The following is a 16,568-nucleotide window of genomic DNA, read 5'->3' on the forward strand; positions in this document are numbered from 1 at the left end:
TGGTGATAGAGAATTACACATTTTTTTCACAGCTGCTTCTCTGAAAATGGGCTGGTGATTTTGTCCAACACATTACACTTGAGGTTGATAAAACCTGGCAGTGCAACTCTGCTCAGAGCAGGCAAGGGTGGTGCTTCAGGGAGGGCTAGGGTGCCAGTGTTGTGGAAGTTCTGCTGCAGTAACCAGCCAACATTTTAGATGCTTCTGCAAACTTTTATCCAGGCCCCTTGGCGCCGTAGGGTTGGACTGGAAATATCACAAGAACAGCCTTTTTTTTTTTTTTTTTTTTTCAGGATTTAGGCATTTCCTGCCTTAACTGAAAGCAAGAACTGCAGGCATGAGGAAACTAAAAAAATGTAGAGACACCATGTTTTCCAAGTCTTTATAAAGCTGTAGAAGGCTCACTGAGTTAAGTTTTCAGTTCAGATTTGATTTGGTTGGGTTGGGCTGTTCTGTCCCGGTTTTATCATCACTTTTTTATCATTTAGGTCACTGCTTTGTTTTCCAGGCCATCCTACACTGTCATTTTCAGAGTGTGCCAGAAGAATGCACATTGCCATTAGTGTTAGAGTGGTAATGCTGCAGCATGGACATACTCTCTACATCATTTGTACCTGTGCAGATGATTATAGGAGCGTTTGATTTCTGCACTGCTCTGGGAGGAATGACTGTACAAAAAGGCTGATTGTGAAAAGTTTTGTCTGCTTGGATTTGCATTCTTCCATTATTTTTTTTAGTTAGGAGTCTCATCTACAAACTTAAAGATCTTAGAAAATTTTCAGAGTTACCACTATCCTATCCATTCCAGACTAAATTCCCACTGATCTGCAAGGTACTGTAATTCAAGTGCTTTGATGCCTCTTAATTTGTTTCAGGGAAGTATTGGGTGCAAAGCATTGCCACTTGTGTGCTGTGAATGCCACTGAGTAAAAAATATATCACTTCTGAGGTTGATGGAGTTTGCTTTAAAGATCTGTCACAGGTTTTGATTGTGCTTATGTTAAATAAAAAATGGAAACAAAAAAATAATCTACTTGATCTCAGAATTCAGATACAGTGCCAACCTCTCTCACTGTCTAGTCAGTTCCTTGCTCTAATTTTATATTAGCAGTCTCCATTGGTTTCTGCTGAAGGTACTTAAAGTGTGATTTTAACATGTCATCCTTGGAAAAAGTTCTATAACTTATTATTTTAATAGCTAAAATAGTCACATGACTAGTTTAGCCAATGCCAAGATAGAGTAAAAAGTATTTTAGGTGTGGGTTTTTTTTTATCTCGCACTTCACTGATAAATACCAGACACTAATATTCAACAGGAAAACCTCAATTATAATATAGCTTTGCTATAAGTCAAAGAAAAAATGCTTAGAATTTTCCAAATTTCTTTATAAATCAATTGGTTGCTTAATGAAAGGCTTGCCGTGGTTCAAAATTTTATTTATGCAGAATTTCAAATGAACGCATCATACATTATTTTTTGAGTGTTTTAATGCATTCAACTAACAGTATACAAAACTAACACCAATTTCTGGTATGCTGCTGTCATACTTTTACCAAAAGAAATGATTTGCGTTCAGGTCCTCAGACTGTAAACTGTTAAGTGTGGTCAGAACACCAACCAACTCTTTTAAACTATAAATGTCCATCAATTTTATTTTTTAAATTAGGTACATTGCTACAAATGGATTTATATGGGTTTTTTACACAGAAAGGAGAGGAAAGTCATAATTTTGTTAAGCCTATGCACAAGGGCCTTGATCCAATAAAGCACTTAAGCACAAGTTTAACTCTGAACATATTATAGTCCTATTGACTTCAAAGGACTGCTAATGTGCTTGAAGTTAGGCACATGCTTAAGCATTTTGTTGGATGAGGCTGATTTTGCCTTGGCCACCCTAGGTAGTTTCTATGGCTGTCTTTGGAAAAATTTTAAGATCTTAGGTTTCAGGGTTGAGCTGATTTTTATATGCTGGGGTAAGAGGAAGCCTTCCTTTGCAGCTTTTCCCACAGATGTTGAGTTAGAATGTGTTACCAAAAGCATCTGGACATTGACCCCTACCAGCTGTGCCACTGGGGTTGATGGGCTGCTGGGTTGCACCAGTAGATCACTTACTGAGATTTTATTACTGTAGGACAGAGCCATCCACCATTTTGTTAATACTCTTCCAAGAAAAATCAGTCTGGTCATCTACTTTAAAGGTAGTCAGACTTGTGATGAGCCCTTGCAGTTTTCCTTGGTTTCAAGAGGAGCTGGGAATACTGTGGTCTTCACTGAAGTCTGCCAGGGACCAGTGAGCTCTAACTAAAATTTTGAGCGTCTGTTCAAGGAAACTGAAGTGATGGGTTTTAATGTCTTTATCTTCATAGTGGAGTTGGAAAGGTATTTCATCAACATCTCCTTAAAGAAAAAACAGTTACCTTGGAACCTTTATTGGAAAAGGGAATAGTCTTTCCCACAGGAGACAGTCTCTCTTGGGTCAAGCAGAGCTTGAGTGACTACCCCAAGGACCGAGTTAGAGTATCCTTACAAATTACCACTCATCTGTTCCCCTTTCTTCTATTTGATTCTTCCTTTGTATATACTGGCAAAAAGTTATTAGCTCAAGATGATAAACTGTCCACAGAATCAACCACACTGATATTTTTCTATGCTTACTGTGTATGCAGAGCATCAATGCTGATTTTTGTCTTGCACAATTGTTCTTATATTTGTGAGGGCAGCTCTCCTGAAGTAAAGAGAAATCTAATTCTTAATCAAAGGGGAAAAGCTTTGAATCCTAATTTTGATTTTTTTTTTTTCCAAATACTTTTTTAGCATTGGTCAAATATATCCTCCTGTATCTCCCATGTGTGTTTTACTCATCAGCTGCATTTCGACATATAACAAAGAGCAACTGCAACCTTTTGAAAAACTGTCCTATGAAACTCTGGATTTGCCTTCTTATAAATTGAACCCTTGAGCCACTCAGGATGACTTTATTAATGAAATTCAGCCCCTTGGCCCTAGTGCCGTTTTGAAAATTACTATCGGATATTAATGTGACCCTTGAAGTCAGAGAATATTATAGACTAAAGCCTCCTTTTATTCAGTAAATTCATGATCTGTAAAATAAGATTTTACTATAGTTCATCAGGTGCATAAATGCTTTCTAATAAAAATGATGGATTATAGACCGAGCCGGTTAGAGCTCTTTATTGAAGATGAGAGCCTTATTGCAAGATTAAATCTGAACAACAGCCTGCAGCGGTGTGCACTGAAGATAGCTAGATAGGAAAAGTGCTTTTCTTCTGCCTGGTTGCTGATTAGTAGTATGACATTAGGTGATGACTTTTCTCAGATTTAAAGAGACTGTGAATATATTTTTGGCATATGCCTAAGTTTAGGTACCTGGGGAGCTATTTTATATTGTATAGATAGGTTTTTATGGAGTTTTTGCTTTTTTTCCACTTGAAGGAATTTGATAAAAGATTTGGGTGATGTCCTTTCCCCCCCAAAGGATAAACCTTCCCTGTTCCTCATGATTCTTTCTCCTATTTTCCTACTTTTTTTTTTTTTTGTGAATTTTGAGAAACGGTCTGGGATGGTGGGCAAGTGAAAGACTTAAGACACTTGATTATGCATTCTATTTAAGCATCAAATAGTATAATGTATTGTCTGCTTTGTGTACATACATTTACATGTTTTAGCTGTGTTTTAACTGTGCACACACAGACACAATTACATGAAAAAAAAAAATGACAGATCTTCTACTGCGCTGTGATTATTTGCAGGTTTATTCCTGAACCCTGGTCTCCATGCAGTGTCACGTGTGGCAATGGCATACAGGTGCGAGATGTGAAGTGCCGAATTCTTCTTGCATTTACTCAGACCGAGGTTGAACTGCCTGAGGAGGAATGTGAAGATGTAAAGCCACCAACAGAACGAGTGTGTCACCAGGCATCCTGTGACAGTGATCCTGTCCCCTACACACCAGAATATTCGCATGCTGAAGATGGCAGTGTGATTTACGACTGGGAATACATTGGTTTTACTCCTTGTTCAGCCACATGTCTTGGAGGTACCTATATTTAATTATTTCTTAATCTTGAGTTGTAAAAATTTGGCATTATTTAACGTTTTTGGGTCTTCTGTTAGTGTTAACCTAAAATACCTATGTTGATTTGTAGGAAAACATACAGCTTCAAGTTTTAACTTATTTCTAGGTTATCCAAAGAGTATTTCAAACTACTTTGTTTCCTTTATATCCTACGTTGAAACACCAACTTTACTTGGTTAAGTAAGGTGAAAAGAAGTTGTTGGTAACAGCAACTTGCTTTAGTCTTGTTGCTTCAGGAGTCTCAGCTGCCAGACAGTTGGTGGCACCAGCATGTTTAATACGTCAGTGATGGGTGTGTCTAGATGACCTTTCTTCTCCTAGGAACCGAGTTAAAATTCCCATGTTACTTCTTCCTTATCCTCCAAAATGCTGCCGTTTTCTGCGGTGCAGTAGGGATAAGAAGTAATCATTAGGGAGACTTGCTTTCAGTCTGACCAGCATGAAGATCAAACAGGAGTTTGTTTAGGTCTTAGTACAGTATATCACCCATAGGAACTCTGTGCCATATATCTGTCTGCAAGTAGTTAGGCACATTCTTTTTTGGATGTAATCGAATCTCCCTGTCGTCCTAAGTACATGTTACTAGACAAGGTTGCTGGTGTTGCTACTACATACTGTACTTTGGGACTGAACACAAATGAGTTATGAAGTGTTAAGTGGAGGCAGTGGAATTGTGAACACACCTATATATGACAGGACTGATGACATCAGTGGGAAGTGAAGACAGTTGTACCCATAGAAGAAATAAAAAAAATGTGGAAAAAGGGAGAACAGAAACAATTGGAAGCAGAGAGCCAGTCTAGAGCTCATAGAAAGCAGCCTCCTTTGTACTATTCACCAGTTCAATCCCCGGGGACAGCTGGGGGGATGCCCCAGAATGCTATCACCAGGATGGTGACTGATAAGTGCCTCCTTTAGCATTTACTACTGCTGCTTACTGATGGGGTTGGTCTGTAGGAATAGCAGCACACATGATCACAAAATCTGATGCATCCCATTGCCTCCACTACCTCCAGTCGGCATTATGACTGGTGAGGTAGAAGAGGCTATAGTCCAGGTACGTATGTATAAAAGTCTGATGGTAGTGACAGATATCCTGACTCTGTTTCTTCATTTTAACGAGGGAATTGTTTGTAGAAATCAGGAAATTGTACTCCAAAGTAGAAACAAGGCTTTCATTGCTACTAAATTTTGTAGTTCTCTTTTTCGTATCGTAACTGTTTTTTGTAATGTTCAACCATTTCACTGCCATCTTAAATCCACTTTAATACTGCTCTTATCCTATATCTTTGTCAGAGGTGTTCTAAAACTCTGAAGTTTTTTTAATTTTGAGGACATCAGCAGACATCTAGGATGAAATAACCTCTAGTCTCTGTCTGCTATTGCACATGTTTGCATTGCCTTCATCTTCACATGAGTTTGTCCATGAAAAAATGTTCACATAAAAATTTGCACTTGGAGTGCAAGCTGATGGTAATTTGTGGAACCTGTACTGGAGACAGTAGTTTCATTTGCCAGCATGAAGGAACTTCAAAATGACTGATGAACAGAACCCCATTGTCACCTTAATTTTGTTCCTGAGGGAGCTGATTGTGAGTTCTGTTGTTGACTCCTGTCCCTTTGATGAATTTGTGGGGTTGCCTGAACCACAGCTGTCCTATAGGTGTTCATAGTAATCTAACCATGTGTTTGATACGCAGTAAAAATGATCCGTTTGAAGAAGTTGGACAGAAAATATCTGTTTGTATTGAGACTTCAGTGGTATCACTGGTACTATGTCTAGACATTTTTCTTATGTGATGCTCCTGGGAAATGTGGGAAGTTGTCAGGATATTTTATCAATGAACAGCTTCTGAAGTCCCAGTGCTGCTGTGCTAGTTAGGTAGCAATGATTTTTTCCTTCTATCAGTTCTGGTCTTCTTGCTGCCTTGGCAAAAGCTTTCAAACAGACCCAAAATTACCTGTCGATAAATAGTTTTAAGGGAACCAGACATCTTTTCTGTTTCCAACTTACTGCAATGTACTAACTAATGATCTCACTGTCTACTATTTTTCCATTGTGTAGTTCAAAGGAGCTGATCCATTTCTGCTAAGTTTTATGTTCAAATCTCATTTCAATTAGATGAACTCTTTCATTACAAGAAATAAATGTCTGAGTTTGGAATATCCCAGTGTAATGTAAATTATATTAGGTACTTTTTCTCTAGTATGTATGTATCTAGCAGTGGCTATTAAAATAAATTCCTGTGGATTTCTGTATCCTCGGAGCTCCCTACCCCCATTTCTTAGTGCTTGACTCTCTCTGAATGAGGGAAAAGTCTGCAGGGTCTAAGTAGGCTGGAAGCTTTATAGCCACTGTTTGAGCAGGGACTGAATCTCTGTTTCAGTGCTTGTCACTTGCACCTTTTTTTAAAATCCTCATACAGACCAGACTTTTAATTGAAACTCTCTGGTCTCTCTCCAAAGTAGATGTAAAAATGCAGATGGAAACATTGGGTTTTGAGGTATTAGAATTGCAGAGATAGAACTATCTGCAAGGCATTATCTTTAATCACCTTTAACACCTAGTCACCTAAACATCACCTTTACTTTCCAGTTCATCATATTGAGCAGGTTCTAGAGCATTGGTAACACGAGTCTCTGCTCATTTAGTGTGTTTTCTTCACCAAATCTGTGTGGCTTGTCACACAGCATATTGAGTGCCAAAAAACTTGCTGCTTTTTAGGACTGCTGTGTTGTGTTATGGCCATTAGCATAATTAATACCTCTTTTGTCAGTCTTTCCCTGAGTGAAAATAAAAGTTGTCCAGGCCAGTTTGTCGTGAGGCAGACATCACCTTTAACACCCATAGGAAACTCTGTAACCATCCTGAAAGCTAGAGATTTTGGTTTCGGTGCCTGTAGAAACCCCAAGCTGAAAATAAGCCAACTGTGTGCTCAAGGATCTCAGGATCTGCCCTCTTTTTCCCAAAATGTTTTCTCTTTTCTTCAGGTTGGAATAAAAAAAAATTTTGTCCCTAATGTGAGAGCCTCCAACATAAGTTTAATTTTCATAATATTGTCAGTGAGAAGTGACAGTCATTATCAGAATACACAGTACGCCTGAGAATAAATCTCTTTTTTTGTAATCTGTAGTATTTCTTTAGTTTTGTCAAGCATTTCACTACTCTACAATATTTTAAAGGGATGTTTTCCATTTGAAAAAATAACTGAATGTCATCTGGGTCCCTGTTTAAAAATACCTTTAATTGGAAGAGGCAGATTTACGTAGTTCAGTGTAATTATTACTCTTTATATTCCACATGCTTCAAAAATTACGATTCAGGCCCCCAAAAGTCATTACACTGGCTTAAAAATAATGAGATTAATCAATAAATACGTATGAACCTCCTGTTGTTCCTCTATTGTCTGTGGCTTTGGAAGTATTAGGGTGCAGTCCAGTTGTGTTACCAGGCTTTCATCTGGACCATAATGGCTAAAAGTTTACCATTTTATTTATAAGAAACCTGAGATTCTTAGAAAATTGATGGATTCTAGCCAAATTTAAGGCCTCTTAAGAAAAACAATGACCATTCTGAGACTCACGTATAAAGTTGAGAGCTTTTGCAATAGTGTTGTAGGCAACTTGATAACTGGTTACTCCTATCACTACTTTAATTACCTGCAGACACTGTTTACTCTTTCACAGAAGGGGTATAAATAGGATTACCAGCTTCAATAGATTCAGAGATGCTCAAGCGTTTGTAAGACTTGGCATGTCTTCTGAGTTATTTTCAGCTGATAGTACATATAGTGCAAGCAGTCACTGAACTGACACTATCTGATAGAAATAAATCTGCCATTCCTCTTCCAGGTATAAAGAATAGATCCACCCTCTTACCATTTGCACAGCAACTTTCCACCCTCATGTTCTTTGTATTTTAAAAGGCAGAAACAAAAAGTTAGGATTTTTTTCAAGCATACTGATGTTTTAACACAGCATCATGCACTGTGTATTTCACTGCGTAGAAAAGCTTGTAAAAGAATGTAAATGTATGTGGTTTGAATGCTGGGCTAAAATAGAAAATATTCTATTTCACTGAATAGTAGGATAATTACTACAATAGTGCATCAGATTACTGTAAAAATACTTAATGCTCCCTGCTGCATACATAATGTTTTAGTTAAATTATCTACTGTGTTTATATTATAAGCCAAGAAAGTCATACATCTAAAACTTTGCTTGTTTGAATAATAGATTTTTCCGTTTTCCAATTGACGTAGAATAAGAAGTTTATCAGTGATTGAACTTCCCAAATAGTGGAAAATTATAGTTTGGGGTGAGAAATATGATTATTTGTCAAGACATTTTGACATTTAAGTTCAAACCAATGGTGTATCAATTAAGTGTAATTTATTGAATAAAGTTCTTGAACTCAGAACCAAGAAACAGGAAGGGAGTGTGTGGTATGTTTTTAACAACTCTTTAATATCTGTTTTGTACTTACAGCATCAAAACAGGGTGCCATTTTTCTTTCAATAAGGCCCCTGTGGAGAAGAATCATTACAGCAGTTTGTGGCCTGTAGTTAAGTCAAATGAAAGATATACCACATATCAACATTTTCTTCTGGTAACACAATTAAAGCTAGGTAGGTCATGCTGCAAGGCAGAAGTGGTTTAATGAACTCCAGGTGGCACGTTGCAGTCAAAAACCATCACCTGGTATGACATGCCTTTTGTTCCTTTGGTTGACCACTTCAGTTTTTATAACATGGAGGTTAAAAGTTCCCATGGGATTATTGCCAGCATAGATGGTCTGAAAGGAATCTCATTTCATTCCCCTCCTTTCTGTGAGATATTAAGAAGATATTACTTATCACAACCCATTCCAGAGCAACATCACCTCTGAGTATGGTTTTCCCACAGGAACACAGTGGGGTCAGCAAAACTGAAGGTTGGTAGCACACGGTAGATTTTGACCTAAAATAGAGATTACATGGATGCTTGATATGTGCTTGATTGTTTGTCTGGTAATGTCATTCTGTTTCTGTCAGAACCCAATTTCTAAATCTTTATTTCTCTCCTGTAGACAGTCAGATGTTCATTTCCTATGTAAGGGGACAGGGAAGCTGCTCCTGTTAAACACATGGGGGTCAGTTGGACAGAAAATGTTTTGTACCCTTGGTAGTTAGTCTGCAATAAAATAGTAGAGTTCTAGAAAAAATATTTATTGGTTTATCATCTTTGGGCATTTTGATGTCTGCATTCCAGTCATGGTATCTGTTATTAAAAGTTTGTTCTCAGATTGCCAGTAAAATACTTCTTCTTCTATGTTAATGTAATTATCAATACTTTTGATATATGAGAACTGAATAGGTTGTCAATCACGTTTAAGGTCAGGTCTTCTGTTCTATAAGAATTCATCACTTTGTAGATGTAGTCAAAACATTCATATAACAAGGTCTTTCTGAACTGAAAACAAGTCCCTGAGGGGATTAAGAGGTGTACCAGAGCCTGAAAGAAATTGGAATCTACATTATTGTGAAAATTACTGCTGGTCTACTCCTGCTGAAGTGACTGAAATTGTTGGACTGGTTCAAGTGTCGCAAGGAGGGATTGGACTGTGGCCTGTGCTGGCTGTGCTTGACTACATCAGAATTGTTTATAGGGGGAAGGAACAGCTTTGGTTTAAGAAAATAATGACAGTGGTCACGAATGCATTGTAAAGGAAATATGGACCAGTGGCATGGAGATGAAACTTTGTGTAGGATATTCCATCAAGCCCACTCAAATCAGAATGGCTCATGTCTACAGTGCCAAGAAACCATTGTGCACAGTTGACCCAGAAGGAGGAATAGTTGTAGTAGCCTTTGTGTAACAATAGTGGTGGTGATTTGATGTAATGTCATAGGTGATACCGTGAAGTAGTTACTGAAGGTTTCTTGTTAAAAATATAACTCCCTTTGAAACCTTAGAAGTCGGTCATAAGAGAAATATAGCCTGCTGCTGAAAACAAGTTTGTATCCTTACAAAATCACTGAAGATAAGTAGAGGGGAAGGAAATGGATCTAAATTCTTTAAACTGTGTCTCTTGAAAAGCCCTTTTTACCAGGAATATATATAATAGGTATTCTGTTATTTCAGTGCTTTATTGTTCTACAGGATTATGATCAGTAGCACTGCTTATACAGAACGTCTCAGATAGACAGGATCCGCCGAGTACATCACAAACCATCTTGTCTTTCATGTGCGTGCAAGTGAGCTTTGAAATTGAGCAAGGCTTTCATACTAAAAAATACGATATATAAATTTGGGTAATTCCGTAGGTTTAAAATAAAAGTAGTTCACGAAATGTGTATTCACTAAAATGACTTGTTCTAAAGCAAACTTAGATTATGTTTCATTTTGACTCATAGAAATTTGAGTATTCGTAATCTTTCACGCTTCAGTAATAAGATCTAGGTAGCAAGAGCTCCAGATCAGAAGGTGCCAAGAATGGTCACGAGTGAGGAAAGCTCTAGGCTGCGTCAGACTCGCCGCCTTCAGCAAAACTATTGCACCTCTTCGCCCCATGAGAAAGGTTCTGAGTTTAGTCAGCCATTCTGCTGACTATTGTTTTGCAAGCTTTCTGCATTTTTATTACATTTTTTTGCAGATCTTTATCTCCTTGCAGTCAAGGTAAGTGAGAAGGAATCACTTTTACCCTGATTTTGGTAGTGTAACCAGTAGTTAGCTTGGGACCACTATAGAACCAGGCAGATGTAGTGTCCACTGGTGGACAGATAGAGAAGCCTATTTTCTGCTGTTTTTCAGAGAGGTAGAATGTCAAATCAAGCCTTTTAAATACCCCAGAAGTAAAATGCTAGATATAATTCACAAACGTATTTTAAGCATTAAATATATAAACTATTTCTGTGTTCCTTTTGACTTGAGATGTTGCTTTTAAGCCTGCTATCTAATTCAGTGTTTGAAGTTTTTTTCACTATTATTCAAGAGAAAGCTTTACAAAAATCTCTTCCCTTCTTCAGCGTTTCATGAGAATTTTCCTTTTTAATTCAGGAACACAAGAAGCCATTGCAATGTGTCTGCATGTAGAGACAAAACAAGCCGTCAATGAAACTCTTTGTGACAATTCCAAGAGACCACCACCAATGACTCGTATTTGCAATATGAAGCTTTGCCCTCCGAGGTACACTGTAGTAAGGAAATCATACTGTGGCAAAGAAAGGGTTAACAACACTTAAATAAACATTGGCTTTCTCAGGGTTCAGATTGCAGGACTGTGGTCTTGCTTTGGGATGAAATTTCACTACTTCTGTCTTTAACAAGGTTTTGGGATTGGGTTTTTCTTTTCGGTCTTGTTCACTCCTTTTCCATTCTTCACATCTCACTAATAAAATAAGGAACATTTTCTGAAATAAAACTCTTCTGTGTAGATATTTGCCAGAGTTGGAAAATCCGCCTTAATTCTTCTAGTGGTACAAGGAAAATTGTAAGGCAATTTCACAAAAAACAGAATATTTACTTTCTGTCTTTCCTGAATGAAAAAAAAAGAGAAGAAATTATGATTTAAAGTTATTTTAATTTCATGCTTCTTTAGTAGCCCCACATGGTTCTTATGGCTTCTTATGTTTATTTGGAGATCCTGGGAAAAGAATAAACCCAGTGCAAATCCAAGAAAATTTAGCTAATTTGCTCCCTTGAAAGGGCCATATGTGAATTTTTGACACACGCTTGCCTTATTTACCCACTTTTGATCTCTGATGTCCCTGATCCTTTGCATATTGTTTCTATGTGTTTGCAGAAACTTCCTCTTGCAAAATGTAGGGAAGAAGTTAACAGGAACAGGATGTTTTATAGAAAACATATATACATTTAAAGGAAGCTTTGTAAATGCAAGAAAGGACTATTTATATATTTACATTTATAAATGTAAATGCCAGAAGGTTGCCAACAGGCTGGGTTTTTTTATGAGGAGCATTCTGGAAGTAAATGCTGGAGTTGAAATTTTCTGGAAATGACTCTTTATTACTTCATTGTTAATAACTTCTGCATTTCCTTGTTACCTGGAAGTTTATAAATCTAGTTTATAATTTTGCATTATAGCCAAACCAAAGGGATGTTTTAGCCATCTATCAATATGCCTTCAGTTACTTGTTGCTGGGGTCTGTTTGGGTATGATTGCTCCTTCCCCAGCCCGAGGTGAGTTACTAAAACGTGACCTTTTGGCTGTGTGGTTGGAACAGGTGGCAAAGTGGCCCCTGGAGACGCTGCTCGGCTACGTGCGGGGTCGGGATACAGACGAGGGACGTGTACTGCCAGCACCCGGGAGGATCTGCTGCTGCTGCTGAAGACTGCAAAGACAAAAAGCCTCATTCTTTACAAGCTTGTAACCAGATTGATTGTCCCCCTCTTTGGCATGTTGAGGAATGGCAACAGGTATGACGGAGTTACAGAAGTGGTTTAAATGTGTTCCTCTGGCAGAATAACTTCTCTAGCTGGAATAACGTAGAAGGTAGCTGCTAAACTTTGGCATGTAGGTGTTTCTACTGATTTCATTAGAACAACCTAAATCAACATCAAAAATACTACTTTTGACTGCTACACCAAGGAATAGTCACAGGATGAGGTGGAAAGTCTTTTTTAAGAATTCCGAAGGCTGGATACTAGTTACTCTAGATGTCACTTCTCTTACTAAGCTCAGCAAACGCATTAACTTGCTTTAGGAGAAATTGCTGCCTTTTTTTTTGTCTCAAGGACAAAGTTTCCTAAACTCCCACCAGATATATTCAATTGATGTGAGACATAGGCAGATCTATGTGTAAGATGGATGTTTTTCTTTAAGATTTCTACTACTTAATTGCATTCGTGTGGTGTGACTTTTTAACTTGGTAGTTAGGTTCTCATCATCTCTAATATTTTAGTTGAACATTTTAACAGAAGAATATTCTACATGCTGCTTGCTTTTTAGTTAAAAGTAGATGTCATTTTTCAAGAGCATAATTGGAGGGGAGAAGCTTATACAGTGTTTGTGTCAAATAAGTGTGATGGGTGAGCACAGATGTCCACGCTGTGTTCTCTTCTCCTTAGTGTTCACGTACTTGTGGAGGAGGGATTCAGACCCGCAAAGTGTACTGTAAGCAGCTGTTGACGGATGGAAGTTTCCTGAAACACTCTGATGACACCTGCCAGGAACCTAAATTGGCAACTACTAAACCATGTGCAAAAGTTGATTGTCCTCCTCAGCTAGTCGTAGGAGAATGGTCCAAGGTAAGCAGCCCCCAACAGGGGTGAACCAAAACCTTCAGTTGCAACATGAGCTCTAAAGTTTTCTGCTTGCGTGTGTAAGATGTTTGGAGTAATAAATTCACAGGGTGGCTGGAGGTTTCTCAAGGCATGTACCTGGAGTACGCTGGGCATACGGTTGCTGTTAATCCCTTCCTACAGGCAGACTGATCACATTCCCCTCCTGAGCTGTGTTTGAGTTGCTGAAGGCTGTAATGCCTTGCAGGCATTCTACCAGACATGTTTAGCTATTGGTTATTTCATAGTACAGCTTCCAAAAAGCGAATCTTTGCATTGTTCTGGAATATGTCCTCCTTCTTTCCCATTTAATGCAAGCTTGCCTACCACTCCCTGTTCCAAAAAGATTTGTAAAAGTCAATTTAGACGCTGCGATTAAAGGTTCATTCAATACAGATTAGGAGACAGGGTTGAGAGACTTGACACAGACTGTTTGGAATATGCCGAATTCTTTCTCTTAGATACTAGGTCTCATTGCTCTGTTCTGTCCATGGTTGGACATGAAGAAATACCGCCATGTTATTTTAATTGTTCCTGAGTTGCTCGCAGGAACAAATTACCTATCTTATATTCTTATTGCCTGGAAACATGAAGAGACTTTAATGTCTGTATAACACACAGATGCATATGAACTAGAGCATATTCACCCTTTCTCAGAAGGAAAAAAAAAAAACAAAAAACGGAAGCAAACTAGTTTAAAATTAGCACGTGTGGTGTGAGACACTAAGGTTAGTTTGACTGCATCCTTCCTTTCACAGTGCTCAGTAAGCTGCGGTGTTGGAATCCAGAGAAGGAAACTTGCCTGCCAAAACCTAACAGCAAAAGGCCAATATGTCACATTAAATGGATCAATGTGTAGTGGTCTGTCTCCTTCACTGCTTGTAAGGTCTTGTCAGATGAATGCCTGTAACAGTAAGTATGTTACTTTATGTAGTTTCTTGCTAATTTGGAATGATGTATTTATAAAGAAAAGTCTGTATGTGGGTTAATTCACTCATCTCCCTGTACTTTCGCAACATCACTAATCTGGCATAAACTGAGTGTCATATTTACTAGACCAGTAATAACAGGATTGTTTTAATTTTTTTTTTCTGCCAGTCAGAAATAAAGGTTATGATCTAATGAAGTAGTTTTTGAACACACTTTAATGGTACGTACCCCTTACCCTCATACTTATCTACATTTGATCTGCTTTTTCCTTTATACTTTATGCTAGCTCAACTAGGAAAAAAAAAAAATCCATAAATTGAGTGTAAATTACAAAGGACATTAGAAAAGATAAGAATCCAGTTCTGGCTTCTCTTTTCACTGTACATTTGCATTACGCTGGACACTGCACTCAGTGTGGTGGAATTCAAAACCTGAAATTCTGTGCCAGTGGTAACTTCAGGTATAATTTCTATCTTGTAGAAATGAGAATCCCAGTCTCATGGGCTTTGCGGGAAGTGAGGACAGTACAGACACTCTTCAAAAAATCCAGTATTTTATTACTGTCTATATAAAAATCGTTTCAGAATAAGCTGTCTATAGGAATTGTACAATTTGGGCACAACTGGGTTGTGATACTGATGGTAGTTGTACTAATTGCATATGCATAACACTGATGGAAATACCTTACTGGTATAGAGGAAGTTCAATTCTGTACAATAATTTGGAGCAGGCAGTTCTAAATGCAGATTCCTTAAGTCTGAACCTGTGCTCTCCTTCCTTTATAAAGGAGGGTATTCGTTTATAGGTTTGGGGAGCAGGGCGCTGAAAAGAAAAGAAAAAAGGAGAGTTTTTATTTTTGAGGTGGGAAGAAACCAAAAGGCTTTATGAATGGCCTGGTTTTGATCACAGAGATTGATGTGTTTTAACCCAATTCATAGTGCTGTCAAGAAATGGCTACTTTATACATTTTGAAGCTTTGCTTTAAAAATTGTTCACAAAACAAAATAAGAAATAGAATAATTACTGATTCATACATAATATGAAACTTCTTTTCCTGGCCTGCATTTCAGATTAACATGCCAAAATCCTGAGGTTCAAAACTCCACTTAAATAAAGCCCTGTGGACTTTCAGGAATGTCCTTGGCATAAGGTTTATTAAAATATTTTGAGCTGCATATCTATCTGAATTTAATTAATTGTGGATAGTTGAATGGCAGTGTAGCTGGTTTGCAAATTGCTTAGCACAGACTGATATTAAAGTTACACTGTCAGCTTCCACCTCAGTGCCAGGAAAGCAGGACAGTGGACTGCAGGGGAATGCAATTGTACCGAATGGGTGCAGATCAAAGTCATAAAAGAGAATCCCTGTCCCTTCATCCCCACAGCTGTTTGGAACAAGGGAGCCCTTGCAGCTCGGATCTGCCTGGCAATGCCCCGGCTATGCAACAGGAGGGCAGGGCAGGGCCCTACCCATGGCTCCAGTCTGGGTTTTGCAGAAGGAGCCAGGGCAGGAGCAGGTTTTGGATTCACAGGAACGCGCAGGAGGCATCTCCTCCCGCCGCAGCCATGGCTTCAGGCTGCCTTGAAGGGGGAGTGAATAGAAGGCCGGACTGTCGCATGGCTGTAGCACAGGCAGATGGCTGGCTGTAGAGTGAAGTGGCTCAGTGAAGAGCAGTGTGGTGCACAGCAAGTCTGCTGTTAGGGCTTCTTGCCTTTGAGAGCCGTGTTTCTGAATGCGCCTCCTCAAGATTATATTTCTGTGGCTCAGATGAGCTCCATTTTTTTACCGTCTCATGACAGTGCTGAGGCTTTTTGGACAATCTTTTACTCTGGGACTAGTAATTGTAGCTGTTTTCTACTTAATAAGCCCTATTAAGTCAGAAACATTCCTGACTGTGGGCTCTGAGAAATAGGAAATAACAGCAGTCTAGCCCTGAGGTCACCAGGACCTGAGGCCCAGCTAAAGCTGTGGAGGACCATTAGAGGTCAGAGACCGCAGATGGATTTGTATCAGGTGATAATGAGGTCCAATGGCTCCAATACCATCTAATCCTTAAGCAAGATTTACCTTCTAGAAAAAAAAAAAAAAAATCTCTCCCAGTCTGTTACCTCAGCAGCTGCAAGTTTGGATGATACTAAGGCTCTACAAAATGCATGCTTATGTGGCCTCATATATTCGTATGACCTTATGTATTTATATGGCCTGCCATCCACAACGCTGAACTTTGTTTCACTCCTAGACTTGCTCACCAGTCACCA

The 16,568-nt window shown here is 38.5% G+C and overlaps 1 protein-coding gene across 7 annotated transcripts in view; it reads left to right on the forward strand.

Annotated features, from left to right (window-relative positions):
- ADAMTSL3 (ADAMTS like 3) overlaps positions 1-16,568 on the forward strand; it is a 189,421-nt gene that overhangs the window by 141,652 nt on the left and 31,201 nt on the right. For all 7 annotated transcript variants that reach the window (XM_074917213.1, XM_074917215.1, XM_074917218.1 and 4 more), the window contains 5 exons: positions 3,772-4,058; positions 11,136-11,265; positions 12,323-12,515; positions 13,167-13,346; positions 14,138-14,291. In XM_074917213.1, coding sequence (XP_074773314.1) covers positions 3,772-4,058; positions 11,136-11,265; positions 12,323-12,515; positions 13,167-13,346; positions 14,138-14,291 — 944 coding nt within the window. The remainder of the gene's footprint in view (positions 1-3,771; positions 4,059-11,135; positions 11,266-12,322; positions 12,516-13,166; positions 13,347-14,137; positions 14,292-16,568) is intronic.

The sequence above is a fragment of the Athene noctua genome, chromosome 13 (assembly GCF_965140245.1).
Source record: "Athene noctua chromosome 13, bAthNoc1.hap1.1, whole genome shotgun sequence".
Lineage (NCBI taxonomy): Eukaryota > Metazoa > Chordata > Aves > Strigiformes > Strigidae > Athene > Athene noctua.